This window comes from Lutra lutra, chromosome 1, assembly GCF_902655055.1.
Source record: "Lutra lutra chromosome 1, mLutLut1.2, whole genome shotgun sequence".
In the NCBI taxonomy this organism is placed as follows: domain Eukaryota; kingdom Metazoa; phylum Chordata; class Mammalia; order Carnivora; family Mustelidae; genus Lutra; species Lutra lutra.
The window spans coordinates 215,605,816-215,633,773 of NC_062278.1; the positions used below are offsets into that span (position 1 = coordinate 215,605,816).

Below are 27,958 nucleotides of genomic sequence, written 5' to 3' on the forward strand. Positions count from 1 at the left end.
CTTGGTCAAGAAACTGTGAGGCTCAGTGAGGAAGGCTCATGTAGACTCACAAATAACTCGACAATGATAAACATCACATGGTCTTATCGCTTTGCTCTCCCCCAACTCCTAAACCAGCCCAGACGGAGACCTAAACCAAGCTAACTCTGTTAGCTTCAGCTAACAGGAACGAGAGGAGAGTGGCCAAAAAGGCTGTGAAAACCCAAGGAAAAAATACTCTGCACATAATTTATTTAAGTCACTCTGCATCTGATGCTCGCTCGCACCCACTGCACCATCCGCGGCAGGCGGTCCGCCAGGGCTTGGGCCCGGTCTGCACCCAGGCTGGGTCTCATCTGGGGACCTCCGACCGCACCAGGGAGTCGGCCTGACTCAGGGCGAGTTTGTCTTTCTTCTCCTTCTGCAAGACCTGCTCTTCCCACAGCGCCTGGTCCACCTGATCGTCGGTGAGTACGACAGGCTTGTACTTCTCGTCAAAAAGCCGCTCGTTGGTCTCGGAATGCAGCTGATGCGGCCCGACGACGCGCAGATGAGCCGGCAGGTGCTGGAACTCCTCGTCGTTGATGTCGCAGTCGCGCATCCGGGCGGCCAGCACCCACCAGCGGCCCACGAAGCCCAAGTCCAGGATTCGGTCCGGGAAGTCGGTCCAGCGGGGCTGCAGGTAGCGGCAGCGGGCCTGGTAGAGGCTGGCCTCGGCGTCCACGGGCGCCTCGTACACCAGCGCGCAGAGGCCCAGGTTCACGTGGCGGAGGCGGCCGCGACCCCGCAGCCACAGCAGTCGCTGCACGTAGTCCTCGGAGGCGCGGTTGCGCGTGGCCGGGGCCAGCAGCAGAAGGGTCCCCGACGCATCCAGTAGCGCCTCCTCGAAGGCCGCCTCGCTCGGCGCCAGCGCACAGCAGGCCGCCGCGCCGCCCAGCAGACCCGTATACACGGCCGCCCTCCAGGGCCGAGCCCGCGCCGCCGCCGCCGCGTCCCGGCAGGCCTCGGCGTAGTCCCGGAGCAGCACGCGGGCCCAGGAGCCTGAGGAGAGAGAAGCAGAACAAACAGGTGAGAGCAGGCCGCTGTGGCCACCCCCCCCGCCGCCTCCCGCCGCTACTCACCCAAGCGCGTCCACACGCCTGGCTTCGCGGCCGCTGGGCCACCAGACTCTTCTCGGTTTCGGGACCAAAACCTCTTCAGAGCGGCCGTCGCCATTCTCTTCCGGTTTGGCGTCCCTTTTCCGAAGAGAAACACCGTGAGCGCGAAGAAAAAGGCCCGGGGGCCTCCTGCTCAAGCCTGAGCAATGCCGGAAGTGGTTTCCCATCGGAAGAGGATAGAAAAGGGACCGGTGCCGGATGTTGCTGTCGGGGCTGAGCGGGGTCGGCTGTGGCGTGGAGGCGGGCCGCGCAGGCGCAGAGAGCTTGAGCCACGCCGACTGAGGCAGCGTCAGGTGAGGAGGGCGGGGTGCACCTGTGGGGCGGGGACGGCGAGTTTCACCCCCCGGCTCCGTGACTTAGCGGCCAGGCTGGGCTCGGGGCTGAGAGAGAGGCCCCGGGGGGCACCGAATAGGGTTGGGGGCGGGTGTCATTGGCCTCTGTCCTCAGAGCGGGATGCGGTGACGCCCCTGAGCGACCATGGCAGCGGCCGACGAGCTGGCCTTCCACGGTGAGTGCGGCGGCGACCCGGCCGGAACCTCCCACCCAGGTTCCAGCTGACCGCCAGCATGAATCCCCGTCAACTGTGAGCCCTAACCCCGACCCAGGCAAGATGCCCATTCCGGACTCGAACCCCACTCCCGGCAGAGCCTCTGTCCCAGAGCTGACCCCATCCCAGAACCAGCCTTAATCGCAGGCCCGGGCTAAGAGTGGGGGAACACGCCTTCCAGATGCTCATAATTTAGGAATCTGGGCCCTTCGCTGGCCCCAGTTGGAGTCTTGGCCCCCAGATGAGCCATGGACCAAACCAAATTGTCTTGACTCCCAAAACACGCCTGTGTCCCATATTCCTTCTTGGTAGAGTTCGAGGAAGCTTCTGATCTGCTGGCCGAGACCCCAGATGCGGCCACCACCAGTGGAAGCAACCAGCTGACCCCACAGGGGCACGTGGCCGTGGCAGTGGACTCGGGTGGCAGTTATGGAGCTGAGGAGGAAGTGGAGGAGAGTGACAGGACTGCGGTGAGTCCCGGCAGGGCCCTGCCTGCCTCCCGCCTTGCCCCCAGCCTCTGCCCAGGCTGTACGGGCAGCTACTGAAAGCCCATGCTGTTCAGCTCCTGCAGGAGGAGAAGCAGCAGCCCGGATTCTGGACGTTTGGCTACTATCAGAGTTTCTTTGACGTGGACACATCCCAGGTCAGGCCCGGGAAGCTGGTGGGATGGGGCTTGCAGTCACATGGGGCTCGAGCCACCGTCACTGAGCCCTTCCTGGACACCGGAGTGCTGGGGATGCGCCGGTGGGAGAACAACGAGTTCCCCCCCCAGGCTGGCTGGATTAACTGATTATGGTGTGACCGGGGCTTGTGGGAACACAGATGCATGTGCTCAGGCAGGTTAGAGAAGGGCCTCCTGGAGGAGGTAAGCAGTGTGCTGAGAGGGAAAGGAGAAGGAGGCCTCAGCTGGGCAGACTGAAGGAAAGCACGTGTTACAGGCACAGGGAACAGCAGATACAGAGGACCGGAGGTGAGAGAAGGCATGAAGTGTCACAGGAGCCCGCTGTCACTTGGTCTGGTTGGAGAGTGTGAAGTGGGGGACAGATAGGCGGAAGCCAGAGCACAGAGGACTCGTATGCTGTGTCAAGGAGTTTCGGTTTTATCCTGAGGGTGCTGGGAAGCCATCAATGGGTTTAGAGCAGGAGAGGAATGAGTGGAAGTAGCAGACATGGTGCAAGGACGGTGGGTCAGAGTCCCCAGGCCAGGAAGGGAAATAATAAACTTGGGGCGCGGAACAGGGAACATAGTGGAGAGAGATGTAGGCAGAAGGAGACCAAGGACTTGACTGTCCCCTACCTCACAGTCCAGACACGTCACAGCATGACAGGCTGTTCAGGGCAGCCAAGCCAAGGGAAGGGGAAGCAAAGGGAAAGATGACTGGCCCAGAAGATTCCTTCAGTTGGCAGCACACTGGGATGTTGAGACCGGCAGGGGGAACGGCTCCAGCCCGTGGAGAATCCAGCGGGAACATCTGAGTCCTTGCAGGCAGGGGAGATGGGAGGTCAGCAAAGAGGGAGCCTCTGAGGGCAGGGCAGGAGCTTGGCCCTCTCCTCTGTGGGGGCTAAAGGGCCCCGTGCAAGGCTTCCACTCTGAGCCCCACCTTGTCTCCAGGTCCTGGACCGAATCCGAGGCTCGCTGCTGCCCCGGCCTGGCCACAACTTTGTGTGGCACCATCTGCGGAATCGGCCGGACCTGTATGGTGAGTGGTGGTGTGCATTCAGCTGGAGAACTCACTCAGCACACGTGGACCGGGTGCCGGCCCGTGGATTCCAGCTGATAAGAAAGCAGGGGGCACTCCCAGAGAGCAAGGGGCACACGTTCTGTCTGGGGAGACGGTTATGTACAAGGCTTCCAAGGGCAGCAGGGCTCAGAAGAAGAGCAAACAGTTCAGAGCGTGTGAGTTGCCATTTCGCATGGGTTGGACCGGGAAGACCCCTGTGAGAAAGATGAGAGGAGGATGAGGCCTTGTTGGTGTTAAGGGATGGTGCTGAGGAGATTTAGGGGAAGAACATTCCAGAAGGGGACACGGGTCCAGAAGTGGGGCAGTATTGTCCTTGGCGTAGTGAGCTGCATGAGGTCACAGAGGTGACAGGAGGAGACTGCGCTTGCCGTACAGGTCTCCTTGAGAAGGAATCTCAGTTAAGGGCTCTGAGGCTTCCTCTGGCCATGGGGGCGGGGGGCGGGAGCAGTGACTGCCATTTTCCACGTGTGGGATGGTGGGACCCAGCCCAGGTGGAGAACAGTGGTTAGACTGTGGACTAGATCTCAAAGTTGGAGCCGACAGGATGTCCTGACATGCCAGAGGTGGGGTGGGAGGAGAGAGAGGCGAGGATGGCTCTGGGGTTTTCATTGGGACTACCTGAAGGATGGACCTGTCATTTACTGACTGGAAAGGCTGGGCAGGTTGGAGGGGAGAGCACAGGGGTGGGAGGCTGGAACTGGAGAGGCCTAGACGTGCCCATGGAAATGTTGACTATAAGCCTGTGGTTCAGGGCACAGACCAGACTTGAGATATTTGGGAGACATTAGGCTTGATGTGACATAAGGGCCGGAGGCTGGGCAGGATCGTGCAGGGGGTGAACACAGATGGAGAGGAGGGGTAAAGACTGTGTCCTGAAGGTCCCCATTATTAAAGGGGTCAGGGACTTACAGATGTTGAGGAATTGCCAGGGGAGTGATGTGGCAGAAGCCAGGAGCATGAAGTCCTAGAAAGCACATGGGGAGTGTTTCCAGAAGAGGGAGATCAGCTACATACAGCAAAAGCTATCGAAAAGTCAGGAAAGCTGAGGGACTGAGAGCCAGCACTGGCTTCAGCCACCCCAGGTCGTGATGTCTGGTGATGTCGGGGGGAGTCAAGTCAGGGTGGAGGTAGCTCGGACCTTAGAAAGAGGCTTGGGTCCCGGCACAGTTGAGATGGAACAAGTCACCTGTCCTGGGAGTCCTGGGTTCCTCACCACACCCGACCCGCAGGCCCCTTCTGGATCTGTGCCACACTGGCTTTCGTCTTGGCCGTCACTGGCAACCTGACCCTGGTGCTGGCCCAGAGGAGAGACCCCTCTATCCATTACAGCCCCCAGTTCCACAAGGGTAAGTGAAGTGGGCGAGGCCCCGGCCCTGCCCGAGCTGGGAGTGCCGCAGAGCCCCAAGGGTGACAGCCTGCCTTATTCCCGCCCCCCAGTGACTGTGGCCGGCGTCACCATCTACTGCTACGTTTGTCTGGTGCCGCTGGCACTGTGGGCCTTCCTACGGTGGCGGAAGGGGGTCCGAGAGCGCATGGGGCCTTACACCTTCCTGGAAACCGTGTGCGTTTACGGCTACTCCCTCTTTGTCTTCATCCCCACCGTGGTAAGTGCGGCCCCAGGCTGCGGGGGGGGGGGGGGGGGGGGTGGCAGCGACAGGTGCCCGGTGGAAGGCCTGGCAACCAGCTGCCCATGTCACCCCCAGATCCTGTGGCTCATCCCTGTCCCATGGCTGCAGTGGCTCTTCGGGGGGCTGGCCCTGGCCCTGTCAGCCGCTAGCCTGGTGTTCACCCTCTGGCCTGTCGTCCGAGAGGACACCAGGTTGGTGGCTGCGGTGCTGCTCTCCACTGTCGTGCTGCTCCACGCCCTCCTGGCCGTGGGCTGTAAGGTACAGGCGATCAGGGCTGGGCCTCGGGCTGGGGGGGGGGTGTCACCGACTGTCCCCCAACACTGACCCCAAGGACTTTGGCACAGTTTTACTTTTTCCAGCCGCTGCCTCTGGCGCACCCAGCCCCCCCAACGCAGGCTGCATCTCTGTCCCCAGACCTCCCGCCGCCGCCTACAGCTAGAGCCCACACCACCTAGGGAGTGCCCAGCCCGAAGGTGAGGCCGGTTTCCCGCGGCCCCTGGGGGCTTCTCCCGCCCTTCCTCCCCGAGGCCAGGAGTCACAGCTCCGCTCCCAGGCGTCTCTCTTTCAGGCCCAGCATGAGGGGACACCACTGCCCGCTCTGCCCCTCAGACGATGACCGAAGTCTCCCCTGACACCTTGAGATCACTCTGCTGCTTTCCAGACTTTTCTTACAAAGCAAACACTTTTATTTTCTATGCAAAGGTGATTCCGAGAATTTGTAGAAAGGTGGGGAAAGGGCAGCTAAGCAGAGAGCTTCCAGGGGGGCTGGTGCCCCCGGGCTCCCCGCCAAGTCTTCTGCTTTCCTTGATGGGACACATGGGAGAGCAGACAGGGCCACCCCGGCCTCGACTGTGCCTGCCCTTCCTGGGTGCCCAGGGAGCGGGTCCCAGGGCCGAGCCTGAGCTCCACCACGGCCGTGTTCGGGGGGGTGGGTCAGCAATGGGGGAGCAGAAGTAGAAGAAAACTGCCTGTGCTGACACATACATTTCCTTGTTTATTTGTTTTGTTGGGGGGGGGGGGCAGAGGTCCCTGCAAGGCCCCTTCCCGGCTGGGGAGGGACCAGAATGCCATCATAGTAATAGGGACTGGAGCGTCTACAAATATCAAGGGAAATAAACAGGCCTAATGTGAGCTACGAGGGAAAAGGATGCCTTCCACGATCGATTCTTGAGGTTTCCCATGTCGGCCCCAAGCGGCTGACAGTGACCCTTCCCTCCAGGCCCGGGGCCCATGGGGCCACCTGTTCTAACTCTTGGCAGGGGTAGGGGAGGGGACCTGCAGGGGCTCAGGGACAGGACAGCAGCAAGAGGCAGGGGCCGAGGACGGAGGGCCTTCCCGACAGCGGGGGTGGGTTGTACATTCAAGTGTGAGGTGAACCCTTTGGTGGGAGGGGGTCCTCGGGTCTCCAGAGGCCTGGCCCCACCCCTGTCCCGAAGACTCGGCAGGGCTGCCCCTCACCACTGAGCCTCTGAGTGGGGGGAGAGGGGCTGCTGGCTCGGCCCGGCCGGCCTGGTTTCTCAGAGGGTCTGTGGATTGACACTGGTTCTTCTCGTAAAAAAATAAAATTAAAAAAAGCAGCATGTCACGCCCATTGTGACCAAGGCCTGGTAGTTGAAGGGGAGGCCCCGCCCAGTCAGGACCGCCTTCCCACTGGACACAGGCAAGGGGGGGGCAGGCGCCAGGGGACCGGGTGGGGTGGCAGCTGCTCCCCGCGCGCCCCCCGCCACACCGGGCCTGCAGCTGTTAGCCCCGGACACGCCTGTTACAGAAGATGTCAAACCCAGGTCAGGGTGGAGGGCAGGAGGGGGAAACAGGGCTCCCACGACATGATCTTGTGTAAAATATGGCAGCGACACACGCTCAGGGCCAAGATGTGGGTGGGCGGTGGAAAGGGGACGGCGGCGGCGACGTGTAGAAAAGTGTCCGAGTTCCCAGAGCAGAGGGCTGGGGCCGGGTGCTGGGGCTTCCCCGGTGCGGGGGTGAGAGCCGCCCAGGCGGGGAGGGGGTGGGCAGGGTGTTCATTTGGTTTCCTGGTGCTGTCAGTCTGTTCCACGCCGGAGGGGCCTAGCTCCCGTAGTGCATGGTGTTGGTTGGGATGGACATGGGGGAGGCCATGGAGATGGCGGGGCCGCCCATGGTGAACTGGCTGTTGACCGCGTAGTGGGCGCTGGAGCCGCCGCCGCTGCTGCCCTGGGCACCGGAGGACCCTGTGGGATGGGGGTGGCACGGGCGCTGAGGGGCCAGCTCTGCCCCCTCGCCCGCCCAGACCCGCGGCAGAGTCAGACAGAGACAGAGAGCAGGCGAGAGGGCAGGCGGGCGGCCCGGGGTCCGCACACTCACACCCGCGGGGCCCCGCTCCCGCCGCCCACCGTTACCTTGGACAATCCCCGTGCTCATTATGGAGCCCATCCGGGAGTGGGTGTGATTGACAATCCCCGTGTTGGCTGCGCAGCAAGAGGGAGGGAGGAAGGAAGGGAGACGGCGTCACCGCCCCCGGCCCGGCCCACGCGCTCGTCACTAGGGTGTGGGGAGGGTGGGCGTGGTGGCTGCAGAGCGAGGCAGAGAAGAACGGAACGCGGGGTCTCTGCCGGGAGCCCCAGGAAGAGAAGGGAGTGACGGCGACCGTGGCGCAGAGAGCCCAGGCCCTAGAGAACTGTGGCCGCCCACCCTGCCGCCCCCAGGCCCCAGGGGACACTCACCTAAAGGAATCAGGTTGTTGTGGCCCACGCTGGAGCCGCCGGCTATGACACTGCTCAGGTCGTAGGCGGTCGGCATCCCTGTGTGCAGAGCGGGCGAGGTCAGGGGTGGGGAGGCCGTGTCCCCCCGCTGCAGGAGCGCCCCGCCCCCACCGGCCACTCACCAGCCACGGCCATCCCGCTGCTGAGGTTGTAGGTGCTGCCCGTGTTCCACATGTTCTCCGAGGGGGACGTGTAGTGGGAGCCGGGCGGGGGCGAGGGCGTCGTGCCTGTGTATCTGCAGCACAGACAGACCAGCGCGCAGGGCTGAGAGGCCGCAGGGCAGGGCAGGGCGGGCCCCCCCTGTGTAGGCTCCGGGCCCATCCTACCTGAAGAAGGGGTTTTTCAGATCCAGGAGGTTACTGGATTTGGAGCCCGTCTGGTCTACCTGGGCCACAATACTGATGTCATAGCTCTGTCTGCAGAGAGGACAGGGCAGGACGGCCATGAGTGGGCTGGGGAGAAAGACCACTGCCTGCCCCAGCCCCGGGCGGCAGCTCCCACCTCTTGTTGGCAATAAGCAGACATGTCCCTGAGAGCGTGTCCCCGGCCTTGGCGAACAGTGGTGACTGGAACAGGCAGCGGACCTGGTACCAGTGGGTCAGGGGCTCCGTCGGGGCCGTGGACAGCCATACTGTCATTCTGCCAAGCAAGGACAGGCACACGCGGGACCAGGCTGCAGCCTCCGCCCTGTGCGCCTCGAGCTCTCCCCAAGCGTCTCTGATGGGTCCCCTGGGGCCCTAGAGCTGAGACGCTGGCTGGCGCGGCATCCCAGGCACACCTATGCACACACGTCCATGTGCACGCACACACCACAGCTAGGATGGGCCCACTCACCCTGACCTCTGCCGAGAGACGGAGACCAGGCCCCATGAAGGACAGTTACTGAGAACAAGACAGACGCCCCCCCACCACCAACAACAGTCTCTGGCTCAGAGGGGAGCTCTCATTGCTTTTGCAGGGACAGGGAGCCTAGAGCAGTCCTATCCTGTCCTGTCCTAGCCCCGAGCCCACCCTGGGGATCACAACTGCAGGGAAGTCGCTGGGACTGGGCCGGGGCGGCGCACGTAGCACGCCCTGCGCTCTTTGCACTCACATGGAGCCGATGAAGGCGACATCAAACCAGAAAGCCAGGCCGTGAACTAGCCCGGAATGCAGCATGTGGAATTTGAATGGGATTTCTATCCTGGAAGGCAAAGTGCAGTGATTGCCGGGGAAGCCGAACAGGGACAGCCAGGAGAGAACAGGGGTGGCTGGGTGCAGTGTCCCGGGACCCTGCCGGCCCACCCTGGGGCAGAGAAGGCCTGAGGGATTCTGTGCTGGTCCTGGACCCTAGCAGGAGCCAGGCTTAGCAGTGGGGCATGGGTGCCAGTACCTGTGCAAATCTCCTTCTTTGGCTTCTAAGAAGTTCACTGTGTACTTGACAGACTTGGCCATCAGGATCCGGATGTCAAATGTGTCCTGGGAGAGACCACAGTGTGACTTGGCTTCAGGCACAGAGGCCAGCTGGGAAGGGGAGAGCTCTGCCCCTTCTCCCTGTCTGGCCACGGCTTTGAGGCCATTCGGCTAAAACCATTCTCGGACATGCTGGGGGCGGGGGGGGGGACGAAGTGGCTCACCACCACAGAGGACAATGAGGCAACAGCTCTCAAAATAACCATTCACGTGCACTAGAGACTTGGCAGCTCCCCTTCTGGGAGTCTGACCTACACTTGTGTGTGGATGTGTCCAAGCTCGCACACACACAACTAGACGCGCTCTGGAAACTGCCTAATGACGCCACCAACGTCCTGTCCGTCAAGAGACTGAGCAAGAACGGGGAGGCTGTTCGTGAACAGGTGGGGAGGGTCTCGAGACAGACTAAGTTAATAAGCAAACGGGGAACTGTGCTGCCGTCCACACCCGCCAAGCTGGAGGCTTTAGGGTAGACGGATGCTCCTGTGAGCAACTACAGCAGCTGAATAAAATGCTGTCGGGGGAGCCTAGTTTGCGAGTCAGGAAGAGCAACAGTGGCGGCCGCCGCTCTGGGAGCCAAGATCCTGGAGACACGCTTTTCTGCCTGTGCCTTTCCCCTTGGGGCAGGACCTTCTGGCGGCCTCCCGGGATGGGGACAGCAAAACGGGGGCTCAGGGTCACCAAGGCAGCTAGAATTCCAGGGCTCAAGAAACGAACAAAAGGGAAATGCAGAAACAGGAGGTGGGCGTTCTGCACGGGATCCCACTCCGCGGTGTGGGCCAATTCCCCAGCCGCACGGGCCGGGGGCTGAGGCGGAGAACTCACGCGGGAGCCACTCGGAAGATGCTGATAGACCAAGGGGGAGGTTCAGCCATACACGAGTGCTGGACGAGGAGCCTCGTGAAGCAGCCACCAGGCTTGCACTGAGACCACTGACTGCCGGGCCCTAAAGCAGCAGTTCCCCAAATGTGGTCCCTTCCAGAGCACTCGCAAGGTCAAAACTATTTTCGTGATAATACTAAGATGTTCTCTGCCTTTTTCTTTGGTTCATTCACCAACTGAACACAGAAGTAGACTCCAACTGTCTTCTATTAAGCCAGACATTAAAGAGATTTGCCAATTAAAAATGCCAACTGGGGGGCTCCTGGGTGGCTCAGCTGGTTAAGCATCGGTCTTCGGCCCAGGTCATGATCCTTCGGTTCTTGGATCGAGCCCCACATCGGGCTTTCTGCTCAGCATGGAGCCCGCTTCCTTCTCTCTTTGCCTGCCTCTCTGCCTACTTGTGATTTCTCTCTGTCAAATAAATAAATAAAATCTTTGAAAAAATAAATAAATAAATAAATAAAAATCTTAAAAGAGACACCCGGGTGGCTCAGTTGGTTAAGCAGCTGCCTTTGGCTCAGGTCATGATCCCAGGGTCCTGGGATGGAGACTCACATCAGGCTCCCTGCTCAGAGGGAAGCCTGCTCCTCTGTCTCCCTCTGCCTGCTGTTCTGCCTACTTGTGATCGCTCTCAATCTGTCAAATAAATAAAATCTTAATCTTTAAAAAAAGCCAATTGTTCTCACTGAAAAGTTTTGGAAAATCCCGTTTTTTACTTAAAGATACTATGTATGTTGGGCACCTGGGTGGCTCAGTTAAGCGACTGCCTTTGGCTCAGGTCATGATCCCAGGACCCTGGGATTGAGTCCTACGTTGCGCTCCCCCTACTCTGTGGGGAGCCTGCTTCTCCCTCTCCCTCTGCCCTGCCACTCCCCCTGCTTGTTCTCTCTCTCCCTCTGTCAAATAAATAAAATCTTTTTAAAAAATACTATTTATGGGGGCACCTGGGTGGCTCAGTGGGTTAAAGCCTCTGCTTTAACTGGGATCGAGCCCCGCATCGGGCTCTCTGCTCTGCAGGGAGCCTGCTTCCTCCTCTCCCTCTCTGACTGCCTCTGCCTACTTGTGATCTCTGTCAAATAAATAAAATCTTTAAAAAAAAAATACTATTTATGTTAACATGTAATGGGCTTGTTATTTTAAAACATGTATTTTTAAATTTTTTTGGCTTAATTTTTTTTTTTTTTAAGTAGGTTCCACATCCAGCATGGCGCCCAACACAGGGCTTGAACTCTCGATCCTGAGATCAAGATCTGAGGTGAGGTCAAAAGTCGGATGCTCCACCGACTGAGCCACCCAGGCTCCCCATCTTGGACTTAATTTTTAATACCAAGAGATACTGACAGTGTAGCAATAGCTAGAACACTAACACAAGCTCTTTAGGATCCTCCATTTTTAAGAACATGAACAGGTGACCTGAGACCAAAACGCTTAAAAAACCATTGCCCTATAGGAAGCCAAGAAATAGCCCAGCAAAAGTCAAGTCTGAAAAGCAGCCTCAAAATATGTCAAATGCCTGAAAAGGCCAAAGTGATCTATCTATATGGCTAATTGCCTGAAGAAAAATCCTTGAGAGGGAAAACATCATCCACAGCCTCCATATTTGATTCTGGCATCGAATAAGCAGGTATACTGAGAGAACCAAAGGAAGAGAACAAAAAACTAAGAGAGTAAACAAAAAAGAGAAATACACTTAGCACCTACATACTAAAAGTGACCAGAAACTTATAGATGTACAAGGAAAAAAAAGATAGAAAAAATGAAGAATTTCAGAGAACACAGATAAGAAATAAGCAAAATGAGATCCTGAACTGAAATTAAGAATTAGAAAATCAGGGGCACCTGGGTGGCTCAGTGGGTTAAGCCTCTGCCTTCGGCTCGGGTCATGGTCTCAGAATCCTGGGATCGAGCCCCGCATGGGGCTCTCTGCTCAGCGGGGAGCCCACTTCCCACCCCGCAACTGCCTCTCTGCCTTCTGGTGATCTCTCTCTCTCTGTCAAATAAATAATTAAAATCTCTTTTTTTAAAAAGGAATAAGAAAATCAGCTTAAACAGCAAAGAGAAGACTGGACCTGGGAGATGGATCAGTAGGAAATATGAAAATGAAGCAATTAGAGAAAAAAGGATGGAAAATGCAGAAAAGAGCGTAAGAATCATCTGACACAAAAGGTCTTAGGAGAAGAAAGAGAATGGGGCAGAGGTAGTGTTTAAAGAGACAGTGTCCAAGAGTTTCCCCAAAACTAGTGAAAAACATCAAGTGGGGGGAAACAATAACAATTTTTTTAAAAAATTTAGAATAAATTTTAAAAAGATGAGAAATTTATACCCATAAAGACCCGTAATCACATCAAATGTAAAATGGTCTCAATGTTGTAATCAAAAGACAAAAAACGTCAGTCTGGTTAAAAAACAAATCCCAAATATGTGCTGCTTCCACAAAACAAACCTTAAGTAATAAGGACACAGAAAGGTTGAGGTCAGCTAGAGAAGCAAACTCCCTGCTGAGCAGGGAGCCCGATGTGGGACTTGATCCTGGGACTCCACAATCATGCCCTGAGATGGAGGCAGTCACTTAACCAACTGAGCCACCCAGGCGCCCAGGACACAGAAAGGTTGAAAATAGAAAGATGGAAAACATAAACTGTATGAAGATTAACCAAAAGAAAGCCAAGGTAGCTGAACTACTAACAGAAAAAAAAAAGGGGGGGGGGGCGTTAGGGCAACTAGTACTACTTGAGAGAAAAAAGGAACATTTTTTATGATGACAAAAGGATAAATCTAAGAGGAAGATACAATAATCCTAACCTGTATGCACCTAATAAATTAGTGCCTAAAAACATAAAGCAAAAACTCAGGAACGGGAAATCTACAATCAACAATAGGAAAAAGCAGAACCTTCCCTCCACCACCACCCAACATTAGGAGATAGACAAGATTTGACCAACATGATTAACTAACGTGACCTGACAATGTAACACTGTACTCAACATGTGATAAATACACATTTTTCTCAAGTACACACAGAACTTTAACCAAAAGAGACCATGTAAGTGGGTATAAAGCAACGGTAGACAAATTTCAAAGGACTGAAATCATACAGTGTATGTTCTCTGACCATAGAAAGAAAAAGAGTATGTTGATTATGCTATATTTTGAGAAGGATTATATACATATGGATGTATTTGTGTGTGTGTGTATTTATATATATACACAAATTTGTATATGCACATCTAGATATAAAACTTCTGAAAAGATATACAAAAATACTGTCTGCCTATATGCTTTTCAGTTTTATATTTTTTTGATTTTTGAACCACGGGTCTGGGTCAGTTCAAAAATCTTGATTAAAACCAATTAAAATCAGTTCACCAGGAATCAGGCCCGCAGCAGTTGGCATGTCCTGCATGCTTACTGTGCGTGAGAGCACCCTCCATGCACTGCCATTTTCCCCCGACATTCCTACGTGAGAGTTCTGTGTCACAGCCGAAGCAAGAACTCAGTGGGGACAGTGGCTTTCCTAGGGCTGCACAGCTTGCACAAGGCCTGACAGGAAAGACCACGGCCTCCTCTTGTCACCCCAGAGGAGGGCCATGCCCAGTGCTAACTGCAACAGTGCCTCGGGTGCCCCACTCACCACCACAGGCTGCCGGAAATACTCGTCCACCGCAGCACCTCGGAGGGCTGACAGGTCCACTCCATGGAAAGATGGCTGGTACCTGCAGAAAGCCCCCATCCCCCACAGCAAGGTCACCAGCAGCAGGAGAGACAGGTGGGGCAGGCTGCCTTTTCTCCCAGCTGGCCCTCATCCAGCCCAAGTCTTTCAGGTCCTACTGAGGATGAGGAGAAAGCGAGAAGCGGGCTGTCCCTGAGAAGGCAGGACGCCCAGGTCACACTCACCAGAAGTTGGCCTTGGTGAACTGCTCCATGTAGAGCTGTTCATCCGTGAAGGGTGCGAGATGGACGTCACCAATGGTGGGGAACATGTTTCCTGGGGGTGGGGGCAGGGAGGGGTGCTGCCGTCAGTGCGGAGCATCCCAACCGGCCTGGCAGAGCTTCCAAATGGCCCCAAGATGCCCAAGCCTGGGACTGCCCAGCCTCTCTCTCATTCACCGGCGCGTTTGCGCGACACAGAGGTCGTGAGCACCTTCTCTCCCTCCAGCCAAGATGAACACTTGACACGCACAGACTCGTTACACTTGGCTGGCCAGCCAGGGAGGCAGGAAGGCCTGTCCTACTGTTCCACTACTAGGGCGGGGAGCTAGGAAGGCACCCGCCAAAGCCGCAGGGGCAAGCAAGCGGGGCCTGGGGCGCACAGCCAGACCTCCGGGTCCCCGTGCCGTCCACCAGGCGGGGTCTCGCGGGTGCCGTCGTCCACGGACAGGCGCGCAGCCAGGGAATGCGAGGCAAAGCTCTCCGGACAGAGTGAAGGTGAGGCCTTGGCTACACTGTCCGGCCCTCGGATGAGGCCAGAGGCTGGGTGGAGGGTTTCGTTGAACCCCAAGCTCTGGCATACAGGGTGGGCCACTGGGCTGCCCTGGTCTGCGACATGGCCTGAAAGGGGAAGGGGCGGGAGGGCAGGGTCCTCCCTCGGACTGATTTGGTGAACAGCCCGATGAACCAGCGGCAGCGAGCACCAGGGCTCAGGAGGCCCCACCAGCCTGGGTAACTCGGACCCTGGGTCACCTGGTCTCCAGATGTGGGCCTCCCTCCCTCCTATGCAGGCGAGGGGGGCCCGGAGGCAGGACTCTGCCTTCTCCTCAGGCTACAGGCTCAGCTGAAGCCACTGGGATGGGGGAGGGGCGCGCAGGACTCAGGCTCGGAGGCTACACTCCAGGCCGTCTGGCAGGAGGACACGGCTACCGCCCTGGGGCAGCGGGGCCAAGGGGGCCTGCTCTGATGGCACCTCAAGGTATTCGGCTGGGGAGGGGATTCCCTTCAGCCCGCCACGGAGCATCCAGAGGTAGGACAAACCGTGTGTGCAGGCTGAGGGCGGGGGGCGGGGTGGGGGGTGCCGGCCCCGAGCCTCATCGTGGACAGGCTGCCTGATGACCGCATGAGCCGCCAGGGGCCACCAGAGCTGGAGCCCCATCGGTGCTGACATCCTCTAAGAGGAGCCCGCTCTGCTGGGGCGCCCCCACCCCAGCCAGCTCAGCTCAGGACACAAAGGGAGGAGAGCGGGTTCAGGATAACCCCCCACGTGGCCTGGCTTCCCGCTCAGAGGCGTGACACAGGCCACGGCTGCAGGAGGCGCTGCCCACGTCCTTCCTCCAGGGGCAGAGCCTGAGGCCGGGCCCTGCAGCCCAGATCCAAGGAGGCCTGAGGACCAAAGTGGTGCTTCCCCCAGAGAAGCACCCTGGTCCCCAAGGGGCCTGCCAGTCCTCCTGGCCACGGTCCTCCCAGGCTACACGCACGCATGTACACACACACACACAACCTCCTACTTGTACAGAAATACTCGAAATACATACACAAACCCCGAACCATGCGCGGAAACGGGACATACCAGCCGATGTTCGTGGCGCCCACGCACAGACCCCCGGTGACCCAGGTAAGGAGATCTGAACAGCCAGTGACCCAGCCGCATGGAGAGGCAGGCACAGTGACACAGACAGGAGGCCACAGAGGGCACACAGACAGCTGCTCCCTGATACCCGGGAGCCCACAGCCCACCCTCAAACACATACGAACGCCCTCCTTCGTCTCCCCGGCTCAGAGGAGCTCGGGGGCCTGCCAAGCCAGGGTGAGGTCTGTGGTGCCGGGACGAAGACAGAAGGCGGCCTCCCCAGGAAGGCGGCCACTGCAGAACACCTCTGGACCTACCACAACCCCCACTGCCAGCCACACACATCCCCATGACACCAGGGCACAGATTCCCCCCTGTCATCTGGGGTAGTCTCTGGGGACCTGGGGGGGGTGCCTCTGTACTCAGGCCGGGCTGATGGATGTCTGGCCCAGGACTCGTGAAGCCACAGCCAGCTGGGGTCAGGTGGGGTTCAGAGGTAAAGGCCTAGATGTCCCCGGCTCCCCAGGCCACCGACACAGGCAGGCAGGGTCAGGAACCATAATCGGACCGACCAGGCAGCAGCCAGGGGCTCTGCGACGGGACCCCGGCCCGGCCGCCGCCCACACCAGCAGGGACACTCACCCCCGGGCCGCAGGTACTTCTTGGCATGGAGGTAGCTCTCGAGCATGCGCTCGTTGAAGAGCATGTAGCCCATGGGCTCCGAGATGATGATGTCCACCTGCTCGGGGAGTGAAACTTCCTCCACCTTCCCAGGGATGACCACGATGCGCTCCGTGAGGTTGTTACTCTTCACCAAGACCTGTGGGCGGGGGGAGGGAGGGGTTCCAGAGGTGTCATGGGGACTCCTGCCCCCAGCCACACCATGGGTCGTCCCCAGACCCCTCCTCTGAGGGGACGGCTGTGCCCCATGTGTGGCCGCCAATCCCCTGCCTCCATGTTGGCGTCCTAACCACGGCCATCAGCAACCACGGCCCGTCGGGAGCTCACCGCGGCCCCAGCCCCGAGGTCACCTCTCCCCTTCGAGGACAAAAGCTGACAAGAGGAGACAGGACGAGCAGGCTTTGCTATAGTCACCAAAGCTAAACTTGGACGCACCCAATCTAGTGATTCCAGTGCTAAGCACGTGTCTTACAGATGGGACCGCACAGCACAGAGGAGACCCGTGCGTCAGGATTTGGCACAGGAGGTGTTTGTACTGCAAAGATCACAGAGTGGACCGAAGGTCGATGGCGACAAACGGTGGTCCCCCCTCCTTGCTCCCCCTACACTGCCCTCCGGGCCAAGAGGTGCTCTGAAGCCACTCGCGACAGTGAGGAAGCTCGTCCTGTGGGGACACAGACCATCCCAGACAGGCTGTCCGGGAGCAGAGCACCACGTGGGCTGGGCTGTGTCACAGGAGGACGCCCGCCAGCGTGCGGAACCCGGGACAGCTTGGGAGACCTTGCACACAGGTCTCTCCGGCTCCTGTGGGATGGGGGGGGCCCTGGGGGTGCCGGGGGACCATCTGCCATTTACCCTCTGCGGCTTTTAGCTTCTGAACCTTGCGAATGAAGGTTTCAGGGCTCGGAAAGGAGGAAACGAAACGCTGTTGCTTCCCACATTGCACAAATGTGGGGGGTGGGGCTCAGAGCGGGGCTATTTGCTGGGACAGTCCACCCCCTTAATCAGGAGGCTGTCCAGCCTCTGAAGACACCAGACGGGCCCGGACCCCATCGTGGAGGACACACCACCTCAGGCCCAGCCCCTCCCTCCCTCAGCCAGTAGGTTCTAGACACGAGAGACCACACAGAAGCAGCGTCCCCGGGGGGCACGTGTCCTGGCAGGGCCGGCTTCCCCAGGCGGGGAGAGGCACAGAGCTCAAGGATGAGGACAGGCCAGGGTCACCATGCACTGCTGACCTCTGCGTGCTGGGCCATGGTGCTGGCCTCCACCGCGTAGATCTTCCTCGCTCCAGCTTGGGCGGCAAAAAACGAGAGGATCCCAGAGCCACAGCCAACGTCAAGAACGATCTGGAGGAGGAGGGGCAGGGAGAACACGGCCCCGGTGAAGCGGATGGTGATCGTGAGGGACGAGCCTGCCCGGGGTGCTTGCTCCGTCAAGGCCCCCGCTGCCAGGTGCACTCTGGGCCCCGAAGCCCCGGCTGGCCGCGCCCACGGCTGGTTTCTGAGAGCCACCTGGATGCGTGCAAGCTCCTCGTTTGGATCCGAGGGTGGCAGGCGGGGGTTTCTGAAAACTGTTAGGCTGTTCAGACCATGACACTCCAGGCCAGATTCAGAAAGGAAAGGGTTTGAGCTGTGATCGGTCTACACAGCACTGCAGACACCAGGTGGTCACGCGCAGGCCTGGAGCTCCTCTGGGAGCAAGCACTTGCCAAGGACACCCCGAGTCCTGCCGTGGGACTGCTAAGGCTTGGGGCAGACCAGCCAGGCCTACACATGGGGCAGGAAGGGGCGGCCCTTGACCCCTGACCCCGCAGGGCATCCCAGCAACGAGAGCGGTGCCCGGGAAGGCTCCACTCGGCCCAAGCACACATCTCTTGACTCGCTGGGCCAAGGGCTGTGGACCCCGCAGATGAGAAAAGGTGTCCCTCCGGGACCTCAGCAGCTCCAACAGGGAGAGAAGGGGGGTGTCGTGGGGTCGGTGGCAGGATCTCTGGGCTGTATGCTGACAGCTCGGCTGGGGCAGGGAAGCTGCCTGGCATCCGCAAGGGCCACTTGGCCCCCAAGATGTGGACCCTTAGAAGAGCCCAGGCTTGTGTGTGGCCGGCTGTCCTAACCCGGGATGGGACCGACTGCTCCCTTAGGGGCCGAATCAAGTCGGCATTTCTGGGGGCGCCGTGCATGAGCTTTCTGGAGCAGACCTGCTCTGCGGATAGCAGCAAGCCCAGCGGGGGCGCCCAGTCGGGGCGCTGGGACTGTCGGGGCCGGGGGTCCAGAGATCTGCTCATGATCCTGAGCTCGAGAGTCACATACACGCGCCACTGGCTGAGTCAGCGAGGTTCCCGTCTTTCTTTCTAATCATGAGTATGTGCTACTTGGTAAGAGCAAAAAGATCTTTCTTTTTTTAAATGAGTTTTTTTTTTAAGGTTTTATTTATTTATTCGAGAGAGGAAGAAAACACGAGAAGTGGAGGGTCAGGGGGAGAAGGAGACTCCCTGCTGAGCAGGGAGCCCGATGTGGGACTTGATCCCGGGACTCCAGGATCATGACTTGAGCCGAAGGCAGGCACTTAACCAACTGAGCCACCCAGGGGCCCCAGAAGAAAAAGATTTCTAAAGCAACTAGGACAGTAACTAGATAAATTACAGTGTATCCACGTGACTTACTAGTATGTCTAAGGTGTAGCATTAGGTGGAGGAAAGTGTTTTACATGAAGAGCCTACAGAATAGATCTTGTTTTGTAAACTACTGAATTAATATTAACTAATTCAAAAATGTATGCGCTGATAGATGGGGGGTAGAATCCCTGACTGGTGGCAGAGGTGGGTTTGCAGAAAACGGACAGAGGCTTTTCCCTGCCTACATCACATACAACAGGTTTTTTTTTTTTAACACAAAAAGTAGAGTTAGCTTTTGTAATAAGAAAAAAAACTAAAGATCAAATCAACAAGCAAAGAAAAACGTAACCAGGGCCGAGGACATAGCACTGTGGCTCGAAGCTGGAGGGAAGATGCGCTTAGGACAGCGGAGAGAGGCCGGGCTCTGCCGGCGGGTGCCGGGCCCGCTCACCTTGTCCTTGAAGTCTGTGTGGTTCTGCAGGATCGCGCGCTGGTAGGTGCCCGTCCGGACGTAGTCCTGCATCATGTTCTGCTGCTGGGACAGGTAGCCATAGAACTGGAACAGAGACAGGCCAATGGCACAAGGCACGTGGTAGCGCAGATGGCCGAGGCCCCGGTAGGCCCTGTGACAGAGGAGGGCCCACTGGGGCATGAACCTCCCTCAGGAGGCTGCACCCCCTCCGCCGAGCCAGGCCCTGCTGGCAGCTGCTGGCCACTCCAGGGAAGGAAGCAGAAAGCCAGAGTGGCCCCCGGGAGGGACACCACCACCATCACCGCGGCCGAAGTAGGCAGCCGGGTGCTGCCTGGACCTGGACACCAACCCAGGAGAAGTCAGAATTTGCCACGGGAGGGGTCCTGGGATAGGGGGGCGGCCTGCCCCATCTTAGGGTCCCCAACGAAGCAGAGTTGTCGATCAAAACAGAGCCCTAGAACTCAGGGCGCCAGACAGGTGAGGTGGTGCAGGGTCTCTCTGTGAGACAATGGGCGAGCGGGAGGCAGCGTGGCACCTGCGCCAGGCCACAGGCTTTGGCATCAGGCAGACCTGGCTTCCCGTGTTGGCTCTGTTGCATAATAGCTGTGTGACTTGGAGCAAGTCATTTAACCTCTCTGAGCCTCAGTTTTCTCATCTGTAAAATGGGGACAATAATAGTACTTACCTCCTAGGGTTGTTGGGAGGATCAAGTGCCTCTGTGCGTGTCAAAGAACTTGGACCAGGGCCTGACCTACAGCACAGGGTCGGTGTGACCGTGCTCCTGTGACTCTGAGTGCTCGTGGTCCCGAGCTCCACCTGCACTCACTTGCTTCCAGCAACCCTCCTAGGCAGGCGCTGGCATCTCCGTCTCACAGATGAGGAAACTGAGGCCCCGCAAGTGAAGGACACCTGCCCAAGGTTACGTGGCCAGCGAGGGGCAAAGCCGGGACGAGAACCCGGGTAGGCCTGCCCTGCGCCACGCGGCCTCCCAGGGGCCACCCAGCAGTGACAGCCTGGCTGGGGGGGGTGACAGGTACCCACCTGGAAATACTGTACGGCAGAGGACTCCTCGGTGCGCTCGCTGAACACCGACCGCTCCAGGGTGTGGCCCCGACAGGTTTTCAAGATGTTATAGAAGGAACAGAAATCTGGAAGGGGGAAGCCAGGTCACACGTGGGCATCTCGGGGGGCAGTCTAAGTGCACACCCCAGCCCTTCCCTTTGAGCACTCGAGCCTGGCGATTGCTCTTTCCCAGTGTTGAGACTGGAGAAGGCGGCCAGCCCAACCTGCCCCTTGGCAGCCGCCACAAGAAGGCCGGCGTCCCATATGCTCTGTGCGGCCGGCAGGGACGAGCCAGGCCGAAGCCTCGGGAGGACGCACGCCCGCCGAGCCACGGTCAAGGCCTGCGGGTCTGCCTCAGCCAAATAACAGCGAGCGCACCTGGCGGCTCCCGGCGGGGTCTGTGTGGGGTGCAGTGGGGGGCGGGGGGACTGAACCACAATGTAAAGGTAATTGCTGCCCCGGGACCGTACACTCAAAATGGTCACGAGGGCCAAGTTCGCCATGTGTCTTTGAACACAGCGTTTTCAAAGGAGAACAGCATCTGTAAGCCAAGCTTTTAAAAACTGCAGGCGCACAGCCTGGGCAGATGAAGTCCTGGAGGCGGACAGCGGGGTGGCTGCACAGCAGTGGGAGCACACGGGAGGGCCCCGCACTCGGCCCCAGGAAGGGTGCAAGTGGCACATTTTCACTACCCATACTTTACCTCAATTTAAAAACCTGAGAGAATTAAAGGGGAAAAAAGTCAACTAAATATCCACAGAGCAGGGCCAGACCAACAGGACCTAGACTGGTTTAAAGGCAGACTCAGGCATGTCTGTGCAAGCAGGGGAATGGAGCCGGGGGGGCTGCCTCTGTGGGGAGGGGGGTCAGTCACCTGGCTGCTTCCTCCACCCCCCTCCCCTGCCACCTCCTCCTCCGGTGGCACCAGGACAGCTGGGGGGCTCCTGGGCTTCGGTGGTGGTGACCAGGCCGGGCTGCTGCACCTTCACGTGCTCTCCAGCCCCAGGCGCCCCGTCACTCCTCTGCTGACCCCTACGAGTCACCAGCAGTGGCATGGAGACCGCCAAGCCCTCCTCAGGAAGCCTGCGTCCACTAGCAGCCCCAAAAAGGGTCTGCTTAGAACCCTCCCGTGGCTTCTCTGTGCGCTCGGAACAGGGCTCTGTGCCTCGGGACCATGTCTTGCCCCTCTCCTCCGCTTCTAGGAGGCCCAGGTCCCAGAAACCCCCCCAAAGGCTCCTCCATGAGCTCTGGGGGGCAGCCAGGTGGTTGGGGACAGGCCTCTTGAAGGAATGGCTGTATGAGCCGAGCCAAGAAGGGCCCAAAGGATTCAGCAAGGAGAGGTCTGGGGCGGAATGTTCCAGGCGGTGACAACGGACACTGATCTGCATGGGCATCATCTGTGACGGCGACCTGGGACAGAGGGATGGGCCGTGGTTCCACCAGGCTCCAGGTCCCCCTCGGGCCAAGCGCCGGCAGGACGAAGGGCCACGTACCGTTCGGTGTGGCGAACTGGATGAGGACGCTGTTGCAGCCCAGCGTGATGATGAAGGACTGCTTGCCCACGCGGCTGCACTCCGTCTCCCGGGACACCGAGCACTTGAACACACACACGTCCTCATCTGCGGGAGGAGAGAGGCGAGCATGAACCAGCAGCTCCCAGGGCCAGCCGAGCGAGGCTCCCCGGCCGCCGAATTTGTGCAAGTCGTGTCCCTGTCCCAAAACCTCCCTCTCGTCACGGCCCCCCAGGATGCTTCGGGGGTACCCAACAGCCCACTCGGGGAGCGCCTGCCACATGGGCCCGCCCGCATGGCCCAGGCCGAGGAAGAGGGGATGGCTGGGGAAGGCGGGACAACACGTAGCCAATGGACAGGAGGGCTGTGCACAGAGGGACCAAGGCTGAGAGTAAGGTGAGGGAGGGCCAGGCACCATGGGCCCAAGCAGGACCTCCCAGCCTGGGGGCATCTCTGCCAGGACGTTCCCTCACGAGGCAGCTCCTGGGGCCCAGGCCCCGGGTCATCCCGTGGCACTGAGATGGGTCGCCTATAGGCCCCGCTGAGGGAGTCTTATGGGAATGCACCAATTCTGCTCTGTTACATGGGGGGACAGTGGGCCTTCACCCCTCCTGAGCGAGGTGGCTGAGGGTCAAGAAAGAATTTCGGGGGGTGCCTGTTCCTTCACCTGACTCCTCTCCCTCTCGTAGTGATGTGGCGCCAGGACTATGAGCGTGGCCACTGAAGCCAGACGGCCTGGGCCCGTGCCCCACCGGCACTGCTCCCTGTAGGACTTGGGCAGGTCACTCCGTCTCCCTGAGCCTTGGTTTTCTCATCCATCAAATGGGGCTAATGGTGGGACAGGCGCTGGGCTCAGCACACAGGGATCACGGCATCCACGAGCTGCCGCCACCACTAGTCCCGCTCCTTCATTCAAGTGCAGGACGCGCCGCCCCCAACCCCAGCCACATGGTGAAGCTTGGCAACACCAGAAACAGGACAGACCAATAAGCCACCGAGGTCCTGTGGGGGGCGGCAGGACAGACATGCCATCTGCGTTGTCTGCTTGGCAAAAGCCTTTCCTCTGGTCCTCTCATGATGGTTCCAGATCATGAAAACCTTTTCACAAGCTACAGAGGACAATGGGGGGCGGGGGATGTGAGGGTGCAGGTGTGACAATGTGAAATGACCAAGGCGTGACAACAGCATGTGTTCTGGAGAATAATGCTCTCCTTCTTCCAAGAAGTTGGGAAGTACCAAGAGTGAATTCTCGTGATGTTGATAACATGCCTTTGCGCTCATCAAACAGACAACTACGAACTGTGCGTACAGACACCAGCACCAGCACGAATGTGACGGAATGTCCCAGGCCCTCCAGAAAGCCAAAACCACCTTGAGAAAGAACAAAGGCACCCCTGAAGTTTTTGTTGTTGTTGTTGTTTTTAGTAATCTCTACACCCATTGTGGAGCCCGAACTCAACCCCGAGGTCAGGAGTCCCACAGTCCACCAACTGCGCCGGTCAGGCCCTCCTGACATTCAACAAGGGTGCCAGGAGCATTCGATGGGAAGAAAATCATCTTGAGAAATGGTACATGGACAACTGGATGTTCACATGCAAGAGAATGAAACTGGACCCCTACCTCACACCACAACTAAAGCCTCACTCCACTAGATCAATGACCTAAACGTTAGAGCTAAAAACTGTAAAACTTCTAGGACGAAACAGAGGAGTAAATAGGACGAAACAGAGGAGTAAATCTTCCTGAACTTGGATTTGGCAAAAGACTTCTAGAGGTGACATCAAAAGCAAAACTAGATCAACTAAACATCAGAACTGAAAAACTTCTTTGATCACAGGACACTATCAGGAAAATGAAAACTAGGGCGTCTGGGCAGCCCAATCCGTAAAGCGTCTGCCTTAGGCTCAGGTCTCACGGTCCCAGGGTCCTAGGATCGAGTCCCATATCAGACTCCCAGCTCCACAGGGAGTCTGCTTCTCCCTTTGACCTTCTCCCCTCTCATGCTCTCTCTCACTGTCTCTCTCTCAAATAAATACATAAAATCTTTCAAAAAAAAAATCTTTAAAAGAGTAGTGAAGACTACCTACAGAATGGGAGAAACAATTTACAAATCATATGCCCGATAAGGATAGTGTCCAGAATATATAAAGAATTTATTCAGCCCAAAGAGAAACAACGCAATTTAAAAATAGGCAAAGGACCTGAACGGACATTTCTCCAAATGAGATACAGGACTGGCTAACAAGCACATGAAAAGATGCTCAAACCATGAGTTATCGGGGACACAGAAATCAAACCACAGGCGCCTGGGTGGCTCAGTGGGTTAAGCTGCTGCCTTCGGCTCGGGTCATGATCTCGGGGTCCTGGGATCGAGTCCCGCATCGGGTTCTCTGCTCGGCAGAGATCCTGCTTCCCTCTCTCTCTCTCTCTCTCTCTCTCTGCCTGCCTCTCCATCTACTTGTGATCTCTCTCTGTCAAATAAATAAATAAAAAATCTTTAAAAAAAAAAAAAAAAGAAATCAAACCACAAGGAGACATCACTTCACACCCACTAGGATGGCTATAATTTAAAACAAGTAGGGGAAAATTACAAGTCTTGGCAAGGACATGAAAACTAGAACCCTCGCACCCTGTGAGGGACGTGGGAATGTGAAATGGCACAGCCGCTGTGGAAGAGAAGCTAGTGGTTCTTCAAACAGTTAAACATAAAATTACCATTTGACTCAGCCACCCCACTCCTGGGTACATACGCAAAAGTACGCAAAAGGATGAGAGAAGCAGCCAAAGGAGCACCCATATACAAATATTCCAAGTATCACTATTCACAAGAACCAGAAAGTCGCAACAGCTTGGATGTCCGTCACCTGCAGGATGGACACACAGAATGTGGCAGACCCACGCACTGAGGTGTTATGCTCCCATAAAAAGGAATGAAGTCCCAGGGTGCCTGGTGGGCTCAGGCAGGAGACAGAGCAGCTCTTTGATCCTGGGGTCAAGGGTTTGAGCCCCATGCTGAGTGCAGAAATTACTAAAAGAATAAGTAAGTTGGGGCACCTGCGTGGCTCAGTGGGTTGAGCCTCTGCCTTCGGCTCAGGTCATGATCTCAGGGTCCTGGGATCGAGCCCCGTGTCGGGCTCTCTGCTCATTAGGGAGCCTGCTTCCCCCTGGCCCCTGCCTGTCTCTCTGCCTACTTGTGATCTCTGTCTGTCAAATAAATAAATAAAATCTTTAAGTAAATAAAGAAGTAAACTTTAAATAATCTTTAAATAAAATAAAATATAAAAAATAAATAAAATAAAATAAAAGTATTTAATCTTTAAATAAATAAAGAAGTAAACTTAAAACCAAAAAACAAAAAACTGAAATCCTGACACGGGCTACAACACGGATGAACCTCAGAGGTATTATGGTGATTGAGAGAAGCCAGACACAAAAGGCCTCACACATGTGATTCCATTTATATGAAACATCCAGAATCCGCTAATCCGCAGAGACAGAAAGCAAACTGGTGGCTGTCAGGGGCTGGGAGGAGGGAGAATGGGGAGGGACCTCTTAATGGATCAAGGTTTCCCTCTGGGGTGATGAACACGTTCTGGAACCAGACAAGGGTGGTGGTCACCCAATACTGTGTATCTACTAAATGCCCCTGAAAGGTACACTTTAAAGTGATTTGTTTTTATGTTATGTGAATTTCATCTCCATAGAAAAAGAAAAGTGCTCCCAGCGCATGAATGCAGATATGAAGGGCCTCTGGTGTTCATGGCTCCCGAGCTCTCCCCTCCTGTAGTCTGAGCACCAGACCTGGGCCCAGCCCACCTCAGCCCTCCGGAGCCAGGTGCCCCCGTCCTGGGAGGAAAGCGCGGCCAGCCCCCTGACCACCATCCCCCGTGGCTCCCCACGGCTCCCGCGTGCAGCCGGAAGTGGGTCCCAGGAAGGGACCCTGGCACGGTGCCGCCCTCCACGGCCCTCCTGGGGCGGGAGATAAAGCCAATCTGCCGGCGGCGCCAGGGGAACAGCAAGCGGAGGAGGAGGGCCTGTCTCCCACGCAGCCTGGCAACCCGACCGGTTGCCCGAGGCGCCCCCTGCGAGCTGGCGCCGGGCGAGCCACCACGAGGACCTGTGGCCAAGGGGAGCTTGGCCGTGTCCAGGGAAGCCAGTGACCTGACCTGTCCCACCGTGACAGAGGCAACCGTGGCCCGTGGAGCCTGCCCCTTGTGAGAGCCACGGCCACGCCACCCCACAGACAAGTCCCGGGAACACAGGAAGGGCTCGGTAACTATTCGACAAACCAAAGGAAAAAAAAAAAAAAAAAGCTGAACCATGTTCTTCCATTTATTTATTTAAGACTTTGTTTATTTAGGGGCACCTGGGTGGCTCAGTTGGTAAAGCGTCTGCCTTGGCTCAGGTCATGATCCCAGGGTCTGGGGATCGAACCCCGCATCAGGCTCCTTGCTCAGTGGGGAGCCTGCTTCTCCCTCTCCTGCTCCCGCTGCTTGTGTTTCCTTTCTCGCTGTCTCTCTGTCAAATAAATAAATAAAATCTTTTTTTAAATTTAAATTTATTTAAAATTTATTAATTCTTAAAATTTTATTTTATTTATAATAATTGATACTAAAATAATTTTACTTATTTAAAATTTATTAATTTTTATTTTTAAAAAATTAAAAAAATTTTAAGATTTTTTTATTTGACAGAGAGAGTGCACAAGTGGGCGGACTGGTAGGCAGAGGGAGCGGGAGAAGCAGGCTCCCCACTGAGCAGGGAGCCGGATACAGAACTTGATCCCAGGACCCTGGGATCATGACCTAAGCCAAAGGCAGATGCTTAACCGACTGAGCCACCCAGGCGCCCCTTCTTCCATGAATTTAAAAGACTCAGAAATCGAAGCTCTTGGAAGGCCCTGCGTGACCCATCCCCCTCATTCCTCACCCTCCAGTCTCACCGTAGGCCAGCTCCTAGCCTTGGCACAAGCTTTTTCCCCTTTGCCTACTCTACCGTCTCACTAGGATGGGCCCTCAGGACAGGAGTGGGGTGGCGCTCTGTCTACCCCTGCCAGGGGACAGCCCACAAGGGGCTTCTGCTCATTCACTGCCCAGGGTCCCCCAAGCCTGGATGAGCAGAGCTAGCATGCACACCCCATCTTCTGGCCAGTTCCCTGGGACAGGATGGGGGGGTAACCTGGGAGACAGTGTCTCCCCCCAGGCAAGAGGTCTAGGGCCTGGACCCAGAAGTGGCAATTAGGTACGCACTCCCCGCCACCACACACGCATGCGCACACACACACAGGAGTGCCTCTGTTGGCCAGGAAATCTCCTGGTAACTCAAAGGCTGGCACTTTCTGCTCTAGTCACCCCTTTATCCAGCCATCACTGGGTGAGCCATGGAAGGAGGCAGGAGTGACTCTGTGCCCCGCCTCCAAAAACCCAATGAGAAAACCGATCTGCCCTTGTCACATGGGCAGGGTCAGCATACTGAGGGGCTGGGAGCACAGGGCCCAGAGCGGTGGGGGACAGGGAGAGGGAGGGGGCTTTGAAGGCTGCTATGATGATTTCGGTGGGGGTAACCACAGGGAGAGCTGTTGGCCACGAGGCTGTGCTGGGTTCCTGGTGATCGAGGTCAGCGGAGCTGGGGTTTCTGCCCTGCAGTAATACGATCGGGCAGCAGAGCTCAGGAGGGGCCCCCTCCCAGGCTGGCTTCTCTGGAGAGGCTCTCCTCCCAAAGCAGGTTCTGAACAGAGGAGTACACGGGAAACACACATGGACTCGGGAGTAGTCATCGTGCCACAGACGTGTCCAGCCTGCTCTTGGCCCCAGCCTGGCACCTCGGGTCAGCCTCCCACCTACTCTGCTGCAGGGCATCCCACTGGGGCTCTGATGCCAGGGGACTGGGGACCAGAACCCCCAGGGACAAACACAGGGCCAGCATGCTCATGGTGTGCTGATGGGAATCCCAGGGTAGGAGAACCTTCTTGTACCTTGCTCCCCAAGAAGG

The 27,958-nt window shown here is 57.4% G+C and overlaps 3 protein-coding genes and 1 long non-coding RNA gene across 10 annotated transcripts in view; 2 read left to right on the top strand and 2 right to left on the bottom strand.

Moving 5' to 3' along the window:
- Positions 1–214: 214 nt before the first annotated feature.
- Positions 215–1,246, bottom strand: TIMM29 (translocase of inner mitochondrial membrane 29). The gene is made up of 2 exons (XM_047702346.1): positions 1,101–1,246; positions 215–1,020 (listed from the first exon to the last, which is right to left on the bottom strand). The coding sequence occupies exons 1-2, from the start codon at positions 1,192–1,194 to the stop codon at positions 332–334; spliced, it is 783 nt and encodes a 260-aa protein (XP_047558302.1). The 5' UTR covers positions 1,195–1,246; the 3' UTR covers positions 215–331.
- Positions 1,247–1,332: 86 nt separating this feature from the next.
- Positions 1,333–6,632, top strand: YIPF2 (Yip1 domain family member 2). Of its 6 annotated transcripts, XM_047702306.1 has the most exons (10): positions 1,333–1,429; positions 1,584–1,644; positions 1,996–2,153; positions 2,246–2,326; positions 3,295–3,382; positions 4,654–4,770; positions 4,862–5,028; positions 5,128–5,310; positions 5,397–5,525; positions 5,621–6,632. In XM_047702306.1, the coding sequence occupies exons 2-9, from the start codon at positions 1,614–1,616 to the stop codon at positions 5,505–5,507; spliced, it is 936 nt and encodes a 311-aa protein (XP_047558262.1). In that variant the 5' UTR covers positions 1,333–1,429; positions 1,584–1,613; the 3' UTR covers positions 5,508–5,525; positions 5,621–6,632. The 6 variants fall into 6 exon arrangements, with proteins under 6 accessions (XP_047558262.1, XP_047558282.1, XP_047558272.1 ...); XM_047702326.1 differs by lacking the exon at positions 1,333–1,429 and having other exon boundaries at positions 1,437–1,644; positions 5,412–5,525; positions 5,606–6,632; XM_047702316.1 differs by lacking the exon at positions 1,333–1,429 and having other exon boundaries at positions 1,438–1,644; positions 5,412–5,525.
- The window catches only part of CARM1 (coactivator associated arginine methyltransferase 1), a 41,794-nt gene continuing 19,539 nt past the window's right edge, over positions 5,704–27,958 (bottom strand). Inside the window, exons 2-16 of one of the 2 annotated variants that reach the window (XM_047702265.1) lie at positions 21,950–22,075; positions 20,436–20,542; positions 19,374–19,478; positions 17,544–17,654; positions 16,267–16,444; positions 14,019–14,109; positions 13,756–13,837; positions 9,163–9,248; positions 8,884–8,973; positions 8,292–8,429; positions 8,117–8,206; positions 7,913–8,025; positions 7,752–7,829; positions 7,428–7,496; positions 5,704–7,259 (exon numbers count right to left, since the gene is read on the bottom strand). In XM_047702265.1, the coding sequence (XP_047558221.1) occupies positions 7,117–7,259; positions 7,428–7,496; positions 7,752–7,829; positions 7,913–8,025; positions 8,117–8,206; positions 8,292–8,429; positions 8,884–8,973; positions 9,163–9,248; positions 13,756–13,837; positions 14,019–14,109; positions 16,267–16,444; positions 17,544–17,654; positions 19,374–19,478; positions 20,436–20,542; positions 21,950–22,075 (1,607 nt within the window). In that variant the 3' untranslated portion in view covers positions 5,704–7,116. The remainder of the gene's footprint in view (positions 7,260–7,427; positions 7,497–7,751; positions 7,830–7,912; positions 8,026–8,116; positions 8,207–8,291; positions 8,430–8,883; positions 8,974–9,162; positions 9,249–13,755; positions 13,838–14,018; positions 14,110–16,266; positions 16,445–17,543; positions 17,655–19,373; positions 19,479–20,435; positions 20,543–21,949; positions 22,076–27,958) is intronic. The other variant, XM_047702274.1, reaches the window with a different exon arrangement.
- On the top strand, positions 11,322–13,281 carry LOC125084685 (uncharacterized). Its single transcript, XR_007122667.1, has 2 exons — positions 11,322–11,379; positions 12,153–13,281. It is a non-coding gene; the product is annotated as an uncharacterized LOC125084685 (long non-coding RNA).

What these genes read in the sequence shown, in the direction of transcription:
- TIMM29 (XM_047702346.1), bottom strand. Translation starts at nt 1,194, where the DNA reads ATGGCGACGGCCGCTCTGAAGAGGTTTTGGTCCCGAAACCGAGAAGAG. An exon ending in AGGCGTGTGGACGCGCTTGG is followed by an intron (nt 1,021 to 1,100) that starts GTGAGTAGCGGC and finishes CTCTCTCCTCAG; the next exon opens with GCTCCTGGGCCCGCGTGCTG.
- YIPF2 (XM_047702306.1), top strand. Translation starts at nt 1,614, where the DNA reads ATGGCAGCGGCCGACGAGCTGGCCTTCCACG. An exon ending in GAATCGGCCGGACCTGTATG is followed by an intron (nt 3,383 to 4,653) that starts GTGAGTGGTGGT and finishes CCCGACCCGCAG; the next exon opens with GCCCCTTCTGGATCTGTGCC. An exon ending in TCCTGGCCGTGGGCTGTAAG is followed by an intron (nt 5,311 to 5,396) that starts GTACAGGCGATC and finishes ACTTTGGCACAG; the next exon opens with TTTTACTTTTTCCAGCCGCT.